This window comes from Varroa jacobsoni, unplaced genomic scaffold, assembly GCF_002532875.2.
Source record: "Varroa jacobsoni isolate VJ856 unplaced genomic scaffold, vjacob_1.0 scaffold_192, whole genome shotgun sequence".
Lineage (NCBI taxonomy): Eukaryota > Metazoa > Arthropoda > Arachnida > Mesostigmata > Varroidae > Varroa > Varroa jacobsoni.
The window spans coordinates 94,473-110,566 of NW_019213094.1; the positions used below are offsets into that span (position 1 = coordinate 94,473).

At 44.8% G+C, this 16,094-nt stretch overlaps 1 protein-coding gene across 12 annotated transcripts in view; it reads left to right on the forward strand.

Moving 5' to 3' along the window:
• Window positions 1-16,094, forward strand: part of LOC111272779 (protein Obscurin) — a 91,841-nt gene that overhangs the window by 65,844 nt on the left and 9,903 nt on the right. For 7 of the 12 annotated variants that reach the window (XM_022854405.2, XM_086973397.1, XM_086973405.1 and 4 more), the window contains 7 exons: window positions 875-1,180; window positions 2,861-3,016; window positions 3,222-3,365; window positions 3,719-4,300; window positions 4,571-5,417; window positions 5,698-5,832; window positions 6,026-14,454. In XM_022854405.2, coding sequence (XP_022710140.2) covers window positions 875-1,180; window positions 2,861-3,016; window positions 3,222-3,365; window positions 3,719-4,300; window positions 4,571-5,417; window positions 5,698-5,832; window positions 6,026-11,351 — 7,496 coding nt within the window. In that variant the 3' untranslated portion in view covers window positions 11,352-14,454. Of the gene's footprint in view, window positions 1-874; window positions 1,181-2,860; window positions 3,017-3,221; window positions 3,366-3,718; window positions 4,301-4,570; window positions 5,418-5,697; window positions 5,833-6,025; window positions 14,455-15,203; window positions 15,246-15,649; window positions 15,830-16,094 lie in introns of those variants that run through there. The other 5 variants (XM_086973410.1, XM_086973411.1, XM_086973407.1 and 2 more) reach the window with 3 other exon arrangements.

Sequence of the window (16,094 nt, forward strand, 5' to 3'; positions counted from 1 at the left end):
GATCGACCACGAATCGAGTCGATGTATGGCTCGGTCTTGAGTGCGCCCCTTTTTTTCATCAGTTCAATATACGTATCATAATGTAGGCTGCGCCCACCTATTGGCATTATGGTGGCAAAGTGAGAGGAAGCCGAATATATGATCTAGTGTAGCTTGTCCCGCGGTTTCCATAAGTGAAATGAATGTGATCACTCGATTACTAAAAGAACGTGACATTACGGCAGTTGTTACACGAAACTTTTATCCTCTAGGTCTTGATGAAGTAACATGGTTTCGCTATGGACTTCAACGATGCCGAAGTATCTGAGGGCGAAGCTAATTAGCTCTGTCCGGACCAATACCCAAAAACAAAATGTTAAACACGTTCACTTCGGACATTACCTGCTCTCGCAAAGAGGAGGATGCCCTCCGAAGACACAACCGAGTCGGAGTAAGACAAAGCTGTGAAGGTGTCTTCAAATGACGTCACCCAATTCCCCCAAATGGCCGATCCTACGCCATTGGCGTGATCAAAGAATGTGCCAGCCTGACCGTCGAACATGGGTCAGACTTTTCGGATGCTATAGGATATTTATGGCGTACCTTTATTTCTGTAACCAGCATAAGAAGTCACTATTAGCCTTATCGCATCCCTAGTTTTTGGAAACCTACAAAATTCGTGTTGTGGAAGGTGAAGTTTGCGTAATTTACAGAATAACTAATGAAATTTTATCCTAGCGTTTTTTTTTTCTTTTTTTTTTCTGTAAACCTCTTTTAGGCAAGGTAATCATTTATTTGTTTTGTAATACATTCATTTTGCTTGTAAATACATGCTTCTGCGCAAAAGACGATCGAGTTTTTTTGACAGGTGTTTTTATCTTGTTCCATCAATCAGTTGTAGCAAAACCACTACGGACGGGTGTTTCACTGGAACAGCTTTCGCCACTAGAAGTTCAGCCAGGCGAGTCTATCGTCTTAAAAACCAAAGTATCTATTAACGACGATGGATCTCTGCCAGAAATAAAGTGGTTCAAAAATGACGAACCAATTACGTCAAACCGGGTAGAAATTGAAGCACATCCCGATGGATCCATCCTATTGAAGGTTGCGTTCAGTGAAGCCAACGACGAAGGCGTCTACACTGTAAAAGCCAGGAACGAGCATGGGGTTGCTGAAGCGAGTGCGCCGGTTAAAGTATTTAGTACGTGCAGTAATTATCGTGTGGGCTGTACATTACCGCAGCGTGCCGCACGACTTCTGCTTTCGACACGCTTTCGGTTGCCTTAAGTCGTTTGCTTTGTTCGGTTGGCTGCATTTCGTGTTTGTGCTTTACTATTCAAAGTTGCTTTTCGTTTTCTGAGAGGCAACCTTTCAATTCAGTGCGTTCAGGAGGGCTTCGTTACGAAGAGTAACCTTATTTGCATGCTTTGCTCTATTATTGTGTTTAGGCTACCTTTTTACATATCTTATTCGTGTGAGTCCGTCAACGAGACGCGAGCCCAGGTTGATACAGCTAATAAACGCCAGGCAGGCAAGGATAGTTAGCAAGTTCGTGAACAATTTACTGAATAGAGATTATGCTTAACTTTTATAAAGAGGCGCGTATCAACGACAGGTCGCTATTCTTTAGTGCCTTTCTGTAAGAGCGGTCTGAACTTGAGCTTGACGACGATGTTGTTGAGGCAGGAAAAGCCGCTTGTATATTAACCAAGATGCTGCTCAATGCCACAAGCTTCATCCTTGTAGTCAAAGGATTCCATGGTGATCAGGAACTCAATAGGAGGGATCGTTACCAAGTTGTACAAAGGCCCAACAGTGGTGCTGACGTCATCTTTCAGCCAGCCCCCGCATTTGACGATGAAACATACACTGTGGAGGCGACATACCATGCAGAGTAGCCAAACCGTCGGCCATTTTAACCGTCAAATGACCGTATACGAACCTGTTGCAGAATATTAACCAAATGTAGTGTCGTATTGGATGCCAATAATACTATATTTACAGCGGCTTTTGGCTCCCCCAAGTTTGACCAACCCCTCACTGCTATCAATTTCAACGAAAGTGACAACGGAAAGTTGGAGGGTAAACTGACCCTTTACATAAATGGCTGCACTTCCCGAAGTGTCGTGACTAAAGAATGACCAGTCACTGAAAACGGACGATCATATAGTCCCCTTTGGCCTACCTGATGGTAGCATTGGATTGAAGTTTTCTAACGTTGCCCCACCCGACTCAGCCAAACACACCACGATACTCACTAACCTTAGAGGTGACCAGGTAGGTTCTTCTGCTCCACTCGAAGTTACGCATAAGTGATAAGCCAAACGTGTTCGTTTGACTCAACTAATGTTTCCGCAAAATGGCTTCCGGCTCGAAAACGATTGTTGACAAACCGCTTTACATTGACCTAAAACGCATAAAAGATTTACACATGCGTTGCTTAGCCTTTTTCACTACCACGTCGTTACTACGATTTCCATACAAACTATATTTGGAGTGCACAAAAACGGTTACCGAAACTACTCAGCCATAGATTATGCCGCCAAACACCGACTAACTTCGTATTAAAATATATTTTATATATAAGATCTTCATCCGTTAAAAAAGTTCGCGAAAACTAACTGCTGAAATTGTAAGTACAAGTGACAAGCATAGACACAGCTGTATGCTAGGAATAACTGTTTTGTTTTCTTTAGGAAAATTTAGCTAGTTAATAGACTATTGGCTCTAGAAGGCGTTTCTCCACCGATGTTTATTAGGCCGATGTAAAAAAACAACCAATAAAAACCAGCTGCATGCGAAAACACACTAATAGGCAGTATTAACTTGTGTTAGTCTGGCTATTAGAAGAAATGTTCTAAGCAAGCCCTCTTTATTACAGCTAAGGTTATTAAACCACCGACGTTTGCTCAGGGCCTGAAGCCAAGCAAGTTCGTTGAAGGTGGGGTGGGCAGACTAGATGCTAAACTGAACCCCAACGACGACGGATCAATGCCAGATGTAGAGTGGCTAAAGAATGGCAATCCTCTTACCGAAGGTAACTCAACGCAACGTTATGTGGAACCCCTCTAAAGGGTTCCATAGACATTAAGTTCGTTTATGCATTATCATTAAAGAATTGCGTTGAACTCTATTATCCAAAGAAAAAAAAGCAAAAGAATACGATAAATAGTACTTCTATGAAGAGCAGAGAATCATGTTATCGTTCTTTTACCTTTCAATAAACAATACGTTTCTTGTAGCTGACGGTGTCAGATTCATTAAAAATCCTGATGGCACCGTAGCGTTGGAAATCCCGAAATGCAAGCCGGAAGACGCCGGTAAATATACTTTGCGCGTCAAAAATCCGGATGGTGGTATAGCCGAAAGCTCTGCCCCAGTAGAGGGTAAGTTATGTAGAACATATCGGCAAATCTTTGTTGTCAATATGCCCCACTTACTGACATAGATGTAATACTATAAAATTGACCAGGTTGCGACACAGCGTCCCACGCGTACAATATATGCGTAAGCGTATGAATAAAGGAAATTATACATTAATGTCTGACGGAGTGTTTGGATCACAAGACAAACAGGTGTTGGTAGTTCCCCCTAAGAACATGCACACATGATTCACCAATTAATGAAATAATCTATGGTCGAATCGAAGCATATTTATATTCCCTGAAGTTAATATATCTGTAAACAATCTAACTGGCCTACTTCGATTCGTTACATTCTTGCGTTAATCCAACAACAGTGTCACGTAACGTTCCTGTCTTCGAAATACAGCTCAAAGGTCTCAATTTAACTGAGGGTGATGAACTCAAGCTTGTATGCAAGGTCAATTCAGATACGGCCATCACGGCCAAGTGGTTCAGGGATGGTGTAGAAGTGGCCCCAGATCCTTTGGTTGCAACGAAAATCGAACCCGATGGAAGCGTGTTGCTCACAATTGCCAGCTGCATCCCTGGCGATGCAGGAAAATATCGCTGTGAGGTAACTAACCAAACCGGTACCTCATCTAGCGAAGCAAATGTTTCTGTAAAGGCGCTCAAACGCGAAAAGCCCATCATTATCGATGGCCTTAAAGCGACCGCCTTCGATGAGGACAAGCCAGGCAAAGTCGAAGCCAAGGTAGGTGGTTTCCCAAAACCGGATGTCCATTGGCTCAAGGATGGCAAGCCTATAACTGATCCGCGCATCAAAATTGAAACGAAGCCAGATGGCACAACAATACTGGCCATTGATAAAGTGAAACCAGAAGATGCTGGCGAATACTCGATTGTGGCCAAGAACGACCAGGGAGAAAACAAGTCTTCAGCACCGGTTACCGTAAATAGTAAGCTCAATCGTCAGTCCTATCTAATAAAAACAAGAACTCAGGGACACCGCATCATATCTGACAGGCATATGAAGTATGATATATATTATATGACTTTTCGTGTTTATGGAAGGCTAAACAGAGCATGTCAATTTTACGTAGTTTTTCCTGAGGAATATCTATTCTTTTAAAGTGAATTTGTTTTTAAAAATAGGTTTTAGTATCATAATGTTTTTTAAATTCGCATAATCCTATTTAACACAAACCACCACGCATGACTGTGTTTAGAAAAACCATCATTCCTCAAACCGCTGGAAGCATGTACGGTTCATACTAGCGAGACTGCCAAACTCACCTCTAAGGTGGTCGGCTTGCCGAAGCCCAAAATTGAGTGGCTTAAGGATGGTAAGCCAATTAAACCTGACGGAAATCGTATTGTGGCTGCCGAAGACGACGAGGGTAACTGCAACTTGACGATCAAAGACGCGACACCAGCAGACGCTGGCAACTATGCCATTAAGGCCACGAACCCATCGGGCGAGATGAAATCCGAGGTGCCAGTAGAGATCATCGACGATAAAGCGCCCACGTTTCTCTCCCCATTGAAAGATCAGAACGTTCCAGAGGGTGGAAAGCTGGTATTAGAGGCCAGGGTCACGGGCAGTACCGCGCTGAAGATCAAATGGTTCCATAAAGGTAAGCCGATCACCGAGGCTGATGACGCTAGTACCTCATTCAATGGAGAAACGGCTCGCCTTGAGATCCCCAAGACAGCCATGGCTCATGCTGGAGAATACGAATGTAAGCTTCTAAGCCCTGCAGGCGAAAAGTCATCAAAAGCTAACGTGAAGGTACTTCGACCTCCCAAGTTTATCAAACCGCTGCTAGATACCGACGTGCCACTGAGCATGCCCTTGGTGCTCGAATGCGAGGTCCTCTGTGACGATGAGCCAGAAGTCGCTTGGACTTTCAGAGGTGCACCGATACACGATGGCTCCAAGTACACCATTACAAAGATCAATGGCAGGTGCAAATTGTTTATAGCTAATCCGAGCATAAACGATTGCGGTGAGTATCAGTGTTCTGCCAAAAATGCAGCTGGACAGGATTCTACCGCCTGCAAAGGAACTATCAAGTGAGTAAGGAGTATCATGCTTTACACTCACTTATTATTGAGCAGTTTCCTATAAATGTAAGAATAGCGCTTGAAGGGGCCGTTTGCGTCCTCTCTATGGATTGTTTGTTCCATTCTTGATAGGTTTGACCGCACGTTCCAAATGATTGTTAGGGAAAGCGTTTAATTCTATTGCAAACTGTCGTGATCATAGCATAGTAAACGCGAACAGTGCTCTGCCGCCCAGTGGGTTCATCATACAACAAGTAAACACTTTGTGGTCCTTTTACGAACATTTCAGGGAGCCTGCGGCCGCCGCCGACAGCGGCGAACCACCTTCGTTCCTTAAGAAATTGACCGACCAGGAAGTTACCGTTGGTTCAACCGCTAAACTTATTGCCTGTATAGCTGGCAAACCGGAACCTGACGTCGAATGGTAAAGCTTGCTGTCAACAAATCACCACACCATCTCTTGAGCTAGTTGCGATAGCTTTACTGCAACAAAATAGCAGCAATCGTTATACACTATTTTCAGTGTTAGCTATTAGCCTGCTCGTATGCAGTTGGTATTACGTGAAGCAAGTGCTTCGGGAAGCATCAGTCAGTGATACTTTTATCTGTCACTACAGGTACAAAGACGGAAGTAACGTGGCGCTAACGGATAGACACAGCTTTGAGCGTGACCGTAACGGCATTATTCGACTCGTCATTCAGAATCTCACTGAGCGCGATTTTGGGGAGTATCGCTGCGAGATCTCCAATCCGCACGGAAAGGCCGACTGCTCTTGCAAGCTCAGCGAAGACTGTAAGCTCAATTGGTTCGCCCAGCGTGATAATGATTATAACAATTTGTGCACTAATCAAGATGCTTTATCTGTTGAAGGCAGTAATATTAGCATCTCCGCATATTACCGCGAGTGTCTTAAGAGCATGCCAAATTTTCGTAATGATGACGTCAGTAATAGAACAGTTGATCCCGATCCAAATACTAACCGTAAACGTCCGCTTAACACTGAGGAAGAATCTCGGTCAGAATGTTTGTTTGTTGTAAATAGCTCAGGGAACACTGTTCATGCCACGCGAACGGATTCTGAAAATAGTTTTTCTGGACATTATCGCTCCGCCCTGAGTGACGCTGAGGTTGACGGCAGTAGTCTGGGAAGTCGAAAGTTGAATACGCGGTTAATCAGCATGAAAGACAACCCATCGAACAATCTAACGCAGAGTAACGAAAAGGAGGTTAGTATCTTCGACTACTATCGACACGTTCTACCCAAAACTAAAGTCAGTAGCGACTGCCTGCCTTGCCAAGGTTCGTCAGGGAAGAGGAAGCACCGCAAGCACGGATCTCCTCCAGATTTACCGTCGCGTGGCTCATCTCAAAAAAAGAAGGAAAGAAAGCAACATTGTACAGTGACCAGCGACCTCGTTCCAACCAAGATAAGTGGTACGAATGAGCCGAGCATCGCTGACTACTACCGAGCGGTCTTAAGTTTACCAGGCGAACCAGAAAAGAACCCTGGCCACACCCTTTTTCAGCGATGCTCATCAGTCAAGAAGAAGCAACGCAAACAGCGCTCTCTAGAGGATTATGACGACACTGTCGAACTTACCATAGCGGCTTATTCAAAGTATGCGAATGAGACCGAAGACGAGGGTCATCGGCCAAAGCTTCCGCCAAGGGCTTCATCAACAAAGAAAAAAGGAAACAAATCTTCTAGCCCGAAGTCTCCCGCCAGTCCAGCATTTGATTCGCGCGAAAAGACGATGAGCATCTCAGAGTATGCCAAGTACGCGAGCGAAAGTGAAGAGGCATGCACAGCAGCTCCATTGCGACGCCAAGAACTTCCGAGCCGGTCGTTAAGAAAACAGCGACCTTCGGAAGAAGCCAAGGATAGTTCGATGAGTATTGTAGCTTATGCTCGATTCGCCAGCGAGAATGAGGATTCCGACATAGAGCCAAATAATCGAGACACCCATGCAAAAAGATTGAAGGAAGTAATTGTTGAATGTGGAAATGAGGTGATTAGCATTGCAGCGTACTCGCGTAATAACAGCGGTGTACGGGAGGAAGACCTGAATGTAGTCACTGAACAACAAACTGTTAAACCTTCACGACCAAGCCGTCACGTCTACGAACAGGACAAGCCTGATGACCAGAAAAGTATCGCACCGTATTTGCAGTGCGATGAATGCAGTGAGGATTACGAACCTACTAGTTTCTATGTTAAGGCGCCAAAACAGGCCGTTGCAGCCGTCGAAAAATCAATCTTGCAAAATGTCAGCTTAATGCCATACATATCTTTACAACCAGACAGCGCCTTGGATGAAGAATTGTCTATAGGGGCGTATAGCCGATATGCAAGTGGGACAGACGAATCTGAAACGGAATATATGGCTACAAGGTTTGCATTGCCCGTTAGAGGTTCATCCGTAAAAAAAAAGGAACCCCGGGCCTCTCTCAAAAAAGAAAATCTTCTGGAAGAGGCCTTTGCTGAGAAACGCTCCCAAGAACAGTCGCCAGTGGCAGTAAAAACAGTGTTGACAGATCACTCCGAGAAGCGCGCAAACTCTGACGACGCCGATTTACGCGCTAATAATGAACTGAGCATTTCAGCCTATTCACGCTACGTTAGTAGTAACGAGTCAGAAGCAGAGTCTGATGAGTTCGATAGGAAGCGTAGGGAGGCGGCACGAAAAGTGCTTAAAATGTCATACGATTATGCAGCCGATGACGAAGGAAGTCGAACTGATGTAGAAGCGAAATTCAAGGTTATTCTTGACAAGAAAACTAAGAAAACAGTCATCACCGAACTAATCGAAAGCTCGGAGAGACTGGAACTAGAAGTACAGCAAGTACGAGCTCCCAGGAAAGGTTTTGCTGAAAAAAAAGGTGCCACTACAATCGGAAGTACCTCCTCAGAAACTGTCAGTGAAACTGAATCAAATGCCGAGCTCTTCGTACCTCGAAGAGTGATACCAAAGCTCGTAATTGAGCAGAGCAGCAAAATGGTAATTACCTATGAAGGTGAAGATAATGACCAATTCATAAGAATCGAAGAGCCTGTTACACCTAATAACGTTAGCCACGAAATTAAAATTGTAGTGACGGGGACAGATCAGTCGAAGGAACAAAGCGCAAACCAGATCATGTCTATCAAAGAAATAAGTGATCATAGTGATTCGCAAGATCTGAGATTTCCCGACTTCATTGATGAAGTGAGCATCGCGGCATACTCGAAATATGCTAGTGAAGCCGAATCGGACGCTGAGCTGTTCATTCCTAGACAGCCAAAGAAGGCTCATGGGGTAACTGAATCCGCAGATAAATCCAGGGTACCCTCTGCAACTACAACGATAAAATATGGTTGTAATTCAGAAAACACTTCAAGCAGCTTACTAGATGCACAGACAGAATTGAGCATATTCGCGTATTCCAGATATGCTAGCGAAGCGGAATCTGATACGGAGATCAGCCGTGCAGGATCTATGAAGCCGCCGCTGAAAGAGACTAGACACGATCCATGTGAGCAAATAAAAGCATCGGAAAACAAAGAGCCGAAATCGAGGCCTTCTACCAGATCACGCCCAGTTGACGATGGTCTTATGAGCATTGCCGCATATGCAAAATATGCTAGTGATACCGAGTCGGAAACGAAAACAACTGACGTTAGTGTGACGACTTGTCACGTTGAAACAACTATTCCACAAATACGTGACGAAACGCAAGACGTACAAAAGCTATATTGTCAGCACGAATCGATTGGTCGTATGAGCATAGCCGCTTACGCAAGATACGCCAGCGAAGTGGAGTCGGATGTAGAAACTCAACCTCAAGTTAGGCAGGGAAGGCCAAAAACGGCCTCTGCAGTTTCATTAGATGACAAGTTTCCCCCTTCTAGGAGGCCTTTGGGTAAACATGTGCGGTCAGGTCAGACACTTGATGGTCAGTCAAGCGTTGCTGCCTACACCAGGTATATGAATGAATCCGACGCTGAATCAGCGGAAACATTAAAGAACACAGAAAATGCCGAAATCATTCGAAGTCGTTCTGTGATTACTAAAACAGCTGGTTCCCCCGCTGACTCTAGAACAGCTATCAAATATAATAAGAATGAACTAAGCATTGCGGAGTACAGTCGCTACGCGAGCAGCTCAGACGCTGAAGGTTGCCAGACAGGCCAAACTGCTCATGGTAAAACAAAAGCTACGCAACAAGGTGTAATCGATGCAGGACACCAGGAACGTACATTGAGCGAGGCCCACGAACATCGATTGAGTATCGCTAAGTATGCGAGGTTCGCGAGTGACGCAGAATCTGACGTAGATATATGCCGGCCTTCCGAGCAGCCACAGCCTCTACCAAGACAGCGTCCATCCAAACGCAGCGATGAGGTGGTATCTTTAGAGCTGAGCATTTCAGAGTACAGCAAGTACGCCAGTGGCGTCTCTGATGCCGAAAGCATTCCAGAAGAGGAAAAACACTACTCGTATCACCCTCAGCAACATCTGTCTCCAGGGGTGAAAGAACGAACGATGAGTATTGTTGAGTATTCTAAGCGTTGCAATGACTCAGAAGTCACCACGGACGTAGAGCCCCAGGGAACACGTTCACCAAAAAGCCAAAAACGAACGTTGAAGCAAATGAACGGTACGGAAGAGATAAGCATTGCGACGTATGCCCGCTACGCCTCTGAACCCAAAGCTGAAAGATATCCGACGCCGAGCGAGTGGGTAGATCGAACTAGGCTGCCTCAAACAGCGAACTACGCTAGTGAATTAGAGGAGGTTATTCAGTTGGAAAAAGTTGGCAAAGTAGCATCTAGTACGCCTTCAGTCCGCGCCAAGGTTCGACCTGCTGGTGGTACAATATCGAGTAAGAAGGAAAACAGATTGAGTATCGCTCAATATTCTCGATACGCAAGTGAAACTGATGATTCCGATGCTGAAGCTTTTAGAAACCAACGTGAAAGGATGAGCAAACACGTCGAAGAACTGATTGAAGCCCGACGACATGAAGAACCTGGCTTTCCTTCCAAGGCTTCGCCTCCTCGAGCCGGATCTCCAAATCAAAATAGGAAAGCATTTAGGAACGACAGCCACCAGGCACGTAATAATTCGAGCGAATCAGAAAGCAACTCTGTGCGCCGAAAAGGCAAAAAGGGCGAAGAATTAAGTGAGGCTCCTGATCTAAAATATGAGCGTGATTCAAGCGGTTTCGAGTCAGATGTAACAGACAGCGACGCAGGAAGTATAAACGCGAAGGCGGGAACACCGTTTACCAAACGATTCGATTCGATTGAAACTAGGCGTGAACAGTTTGCCAAAATTTTCGATAAGTCTTATCGGCCGCCGTCGGAAACACGGCGAAACTATGATACTGACGGGTATGCCTCACAGATGGACGAGCGTACTATACCTGAACGTTTCGTCGCGCCATCGGTACAGGTCCGTCTTTGTCAACGAAGTACAGAATGTGAGGAGCCTCAGGGAGAGGAGCCAATAACGCACGAAGTACCAATGCAGTATGAGGCGGAGTCCCACAAAGAACAAGGTCGATCGACCACGCCACAAGACGCACATCTTGTGTCCGCCGCAGACACCGGATCGAATAATCAACAAAAATGGACCGCTTCGCCGTTATCGAATATCCCGTCACTAGTTGAAGAAACAGAACTTGAGCGTCACGATCATGCCATAGATTCGATCGAGTCATTGGCAACGTATGCACGATTCTTATTAACGATTATGGTAACTTGTGTGGTCTGCCTATGTATGAACCAAGCTTACTCATCCCTAACCGTGAGCTTGAATAGGCGGGGCTTTCCTGGCCACGGGGGTGATGACGACCCTTCTGATAGCGATTTTGACGAGTTTATCACCAATCTCGGTCTCGGCCTTGTATACAAATGCGCCCGCAAAAGATGTTGCAAAGACGATGACGCAAACGCTTAAGAAAACAATTTTAAGGAGAATTCCGTACTCTGCAGGGGCTTTCACGTCGAAAGTGTGAGTCTCGTATACGAAACCCAATGCTCGAACCCGTATTGTTCTTCTAATGATCGTAATCATTATGACTGTTACTACTCGAGAGGCAAATAAAAATCATAGGTTAGGATAGATTTTTTACCTACTAATAATAATCCATGTTCTGGGGGAACGGGGAGTAGCTGTAGCAGCGAATAGATGGCTTACAAGTAATACCAGTCTCAAGATAGAACAAGGGTAATTAATCGTATCATCTGAAGACGGTAGTCGAGTTGTTCACATTTAGACAAATCTTCTATCCCATCGACATTTGATGCAACGGAAGTGCATATAATGGGTGAGTCGTCGCAGCGTCATTGAAGTCCGCAGGACTCGCATCCGCAGCCAAGAAGCCGCATTATTACACTATCGATATATCTATACACATTCAATATTCAATTCTTGATAAAGATCACGCAGGAATGCCCAGTTTGGTTTGTTTCTTGCGTGATTTTCGCAACAGAGGCCTTCGCGAGCCTTGATTGCACGACCCTACCGGACGGGCTTCCTGCTGTCCATTTTTTGTTAGCCTTTGTCGCGGCATTGTTTCAATTTTTTATCTTTCTGGCTGCGTGGCTTGCGTGCGGCCCTGCGGAGAACCGTTGATGCGGATCACGGACTCGGTCATCTGAAATAACTGGTGTATTGTTTGTATATATTTGTTACATATGACCGGGTCGTGCGGTCAGGGCATCCGCGAATGTTGCGTTTAGCATTACTTGTGATGTTTTCTGTCAATATGCTTCGCATTAGAATAGATACCTATATATACATGGTCAGAAAGCAACTCCGTGTGCCGAAAAGGCAAAAAGGGCGAAGAACTAAGTGAGACTCCCGCTCTGAAATATGAGCGTGACTCAAGCGGTTCTCAGTGAGATGTAACAGGCAGTGACGCAGGAAGTGTAGATGCGAAGGCGGGAACATCGTTTACCAAACGATTCGATTCGATTGAAACTAGGCGTGAATAGTTTGCCAAAATTTTCGATAAATTTTATCGGTCGCCGTCGGAAACACGGCGAAACTATGATACTGACGGGTATGCCTCACAGATGGACGAGCGTACTGTGCTTGAACGCTTCGTCGCGCCATCGGTACAGGTCCGCTTTCGTCAACGAAGTACAGAATATGAGGAGCCTCAAGGAGAGGGGCCAATAACGCACGAGGTGCGAATGCAGTATGAGGCGAAGTCCCACAAAGAACAAGGTCGATCGACCATGCCATAAAACGCACGTCTTGTGTCTGTCGCAGATACCGAATCGAATAAGCAGCAAAAATGGACCGTTTCACCGTTACCAAATATCCCATCACTAATTGAAAAAATAGAACTTGAACGCCATGATCATGCCATAGATTCGATCGAGCCATTGGCAATGTATGCACGATCCTTATTAACGATTATGGTAACTTGTATGGTCTGCCTATGTATGAACCAAGTTTACTCATCCCTAACCGTGAGCTTGAATAGGTGGGGCTTTCTAGGCCACGGGGGTGGAGACGATTCTTCTGACAGGGGTTTCGACGAATTTATCGCCAATCTAGGTCTCAGCCTTGTATAGAAATGCGCCCGCAGGAGATGTTGCAAAGACGATGACGTAAACGCTTAAGAAAACAATTTTAAGAAGAATTCTGTACTCTGCAGGGGCACTCACCTCGATAGCGTGAACCTCGTATACGAAATCTAATGCCTGAACCCGTGTTGTTCTTCTAATGATCATAATCATTGTGACTGTTAATACTCGAAAGGCAAATAAAAATCATAGAATAGGATGGATTTTTTACCTACTAATAATAATCCATGTTCTGGGGGAATGGGGAGTAGCAGTAGCAGCGAATAGATGGCTTGCAAGTATAATACCAGTTTCAAGATAGAGCAAGTGTAATTAATCGTACCATCTGAAGACGATGACCGAGTTGTTCACATTTAGGCAGATCTTCTATCCGATCGACATTGCATGCAACCGAAGTGCATATAATGGGTGAGTCGCCGCGGCGTCACTGAGGTCCGCAGGACTCGCATCCGCAGCCAGGAAGCCGCATTATTACATTACCAATATATCTATACACATCCAATATTCAGTTTTTGACGAAAATCACGCAGGAATGCCCAGTTTGGTTTATTTCTTATGCGATTTCCGCAACAGAGGCCTTCGCGAGCCTTGACTGCACGACCCTACCGGACGGGCTTCCCGCTGTCCATTTTTTGTTAACCTTTGTCGCGGCATTGTTTCAATTTTCTATCTTTCTGGCTGCGTGGCTTGCGTGCGGCCCTGCGGCGAAACGTTGGTGCGGATCACGGACTCGACCATCTGAAATAACTGGTGTATTGTGTGTATATATTTGTTATATATGACCGGGCCGTGCGGTCAGGGCATCCGCGAATGTTGCGTTTAGAGTTACTTGTGATGTCTTGTGTCAACATGCTTCGCATTATGATAGATACCCATATATATATATGGTCGGTCCACGGGTTTCCGCGACCAACGCTCGTGAACGGGGCAAGGAACCCGGCATGCGTGTCGCTACGATGCATCACCCATTAGTTCATTATCACTTACCACTCTGGGCGAAGAACAGCTTCTCTTCTTGTCAAAATCTTCTGTCCTTAAACTTCCTCTGTTCTCTCACTTGCCTGAGAGAGTAGCTGTTTCCGATATCCTTGACATTATGTCTTCCTGGTAATTTGCTCGTTGTTAGGCCTGTTGGGGAGACCTCGCAGCGGCACTGAATGTCGCGATTTTAACTTAACCGCTACTTAGAGCTAACTAATAGGCATAAGAATCGCATTTGCTAAGCGAGTGTTACAACTACGGCGACATCGAACAGCAGCGACATCAACAATAAGAACAACAATCAATAAGCCGAAATGGACCATGTGATGCAATCTTCACAGCACACTTTACGTCAATGATAATGAATCATTGTCATCACGCAAGTGATGATCATTCGCTGTACTCGACTACTTGTTTTCAAAAAGTATATTTGCCGGAAGTATACGTAATGAATAAAGCACATTCTTAGTATGGCCTTTGTCTATCTTGTCTATCTCTCTCTACATCTCTTGACTATCTTGATATATGGTTTTTTAAGAATGGTACCGAAGTTGAGGATGCCCCTGATAGGGACATCATAGGGATAGTCAGCTTACAACTCATAAGTACGCAGCTAAACGAGGTGCGCACGGCCGTCGGCCTCGTATGGTTTGCGGACCTGACTTGCACGAAGCAATTAGCAAATGATAGCTGTCACCGCCGCTGGTTGGCCATCAAAAGATGTCATGCTCGTCCTATTACCTTGCACTCTCAAGACAAACGTAAAACAATCCGTGCCTTACATGTCATTCTGATACAACCGAGGAATATGAGAACATATCGGTAACGCTTGTATTTAGGGTAGATAAGAGTCTTATGGTGGTCATGAGCGCCGTGAATCGTAGTCCAACCCAAACGACGACGAGACCGAGATATATGTCAGAGTCCGGGGTTTGCCTTAACTGCCCGTATCCTGGCTACGATGTAAAAGCATCAGGACGTTAATACAGTGAGATATTTCTAGCGAATAACGATGCCTTTAAGCTGCTTGCCGTGGGCTTTTCCTCTTATTTTTTGTGTTGGCAGACCATTAGTCTGGAAAAGAAAAGAAAAAAAATACAAACGCTGTGCGAAATAGAATCAATAACAAATAACGAGAAAATAGAAAAAACGCAGGCACGCATACATACGCATATATAGGGTGTACTTCAAAATGCAGCTGCCATTGACAAGACATCAATTACTTCCCCAGCTACCGATTTCAAGCACCTGAAGAAGGATAACGAAAAGCCAGGTCAGTTATTCCCTTCTGCAAACATTGATTAGAAAGGCCCTTCATGTAAAAGTATTTGAATTCGTATGTTTCTTTCTAAATCTGTTCTTACGAATTTTACAAGAATCTGTTGTTCTCGTAACTTTTAGAGATCGCAGGAACTTCTCGGATATAGCAAAACACAAACGCTTGCTGCTATGATCTCTGATCTCTGTAGTCTTTGCGATTATTTTAATATATAGAATGTTTTTTACCCGATGATATAGTTACATAGTTAACCCGATATAAGTGATGGGTCTATTTTTGAATGCGCTAGAAGTCATCAAGCTTAAGAAGTTTGAATAACAGTACGGCATTAAGCTCGATGAATAACAGTAGACCCAACCCGGCTGTACTGGTCCCACCCCACATTTCGCATGCTGCAGCTTGGAAGAAACTCAACTACCAACTCTCGGAGAAGCCAAAACCGGGCCTGAAAAAGCCTGTCGAGAGCAACGTTTCAGATGACGACGACGAACACAGTGATACTGACGATTTCGGTTTCGAGAGGCCAACATTCGACGGAGAAAAGCCCAGCGTTGTTAAATACCTCCGCCCTGACACAGGTTGTTATAGTGTGCTTGATTGTTCTATGTTGTCGATGACTGCACGGAAGACAGCTTGAGGAAACAACACTTTGATTCCATGTAACACTGTTATATGCCTCCAGAACGTTAACAACTGGGCGACAATAATGAGATCGTTTTCGAATTCCGGGTTTCAGCTAAGGTTTTATAACTGGCGCTGATTACTAGGTTCCTATCTACTTCACACCATATCGAATTCGTTTCATATATTCGTTTACAACAATAACCTAAATATATATATATA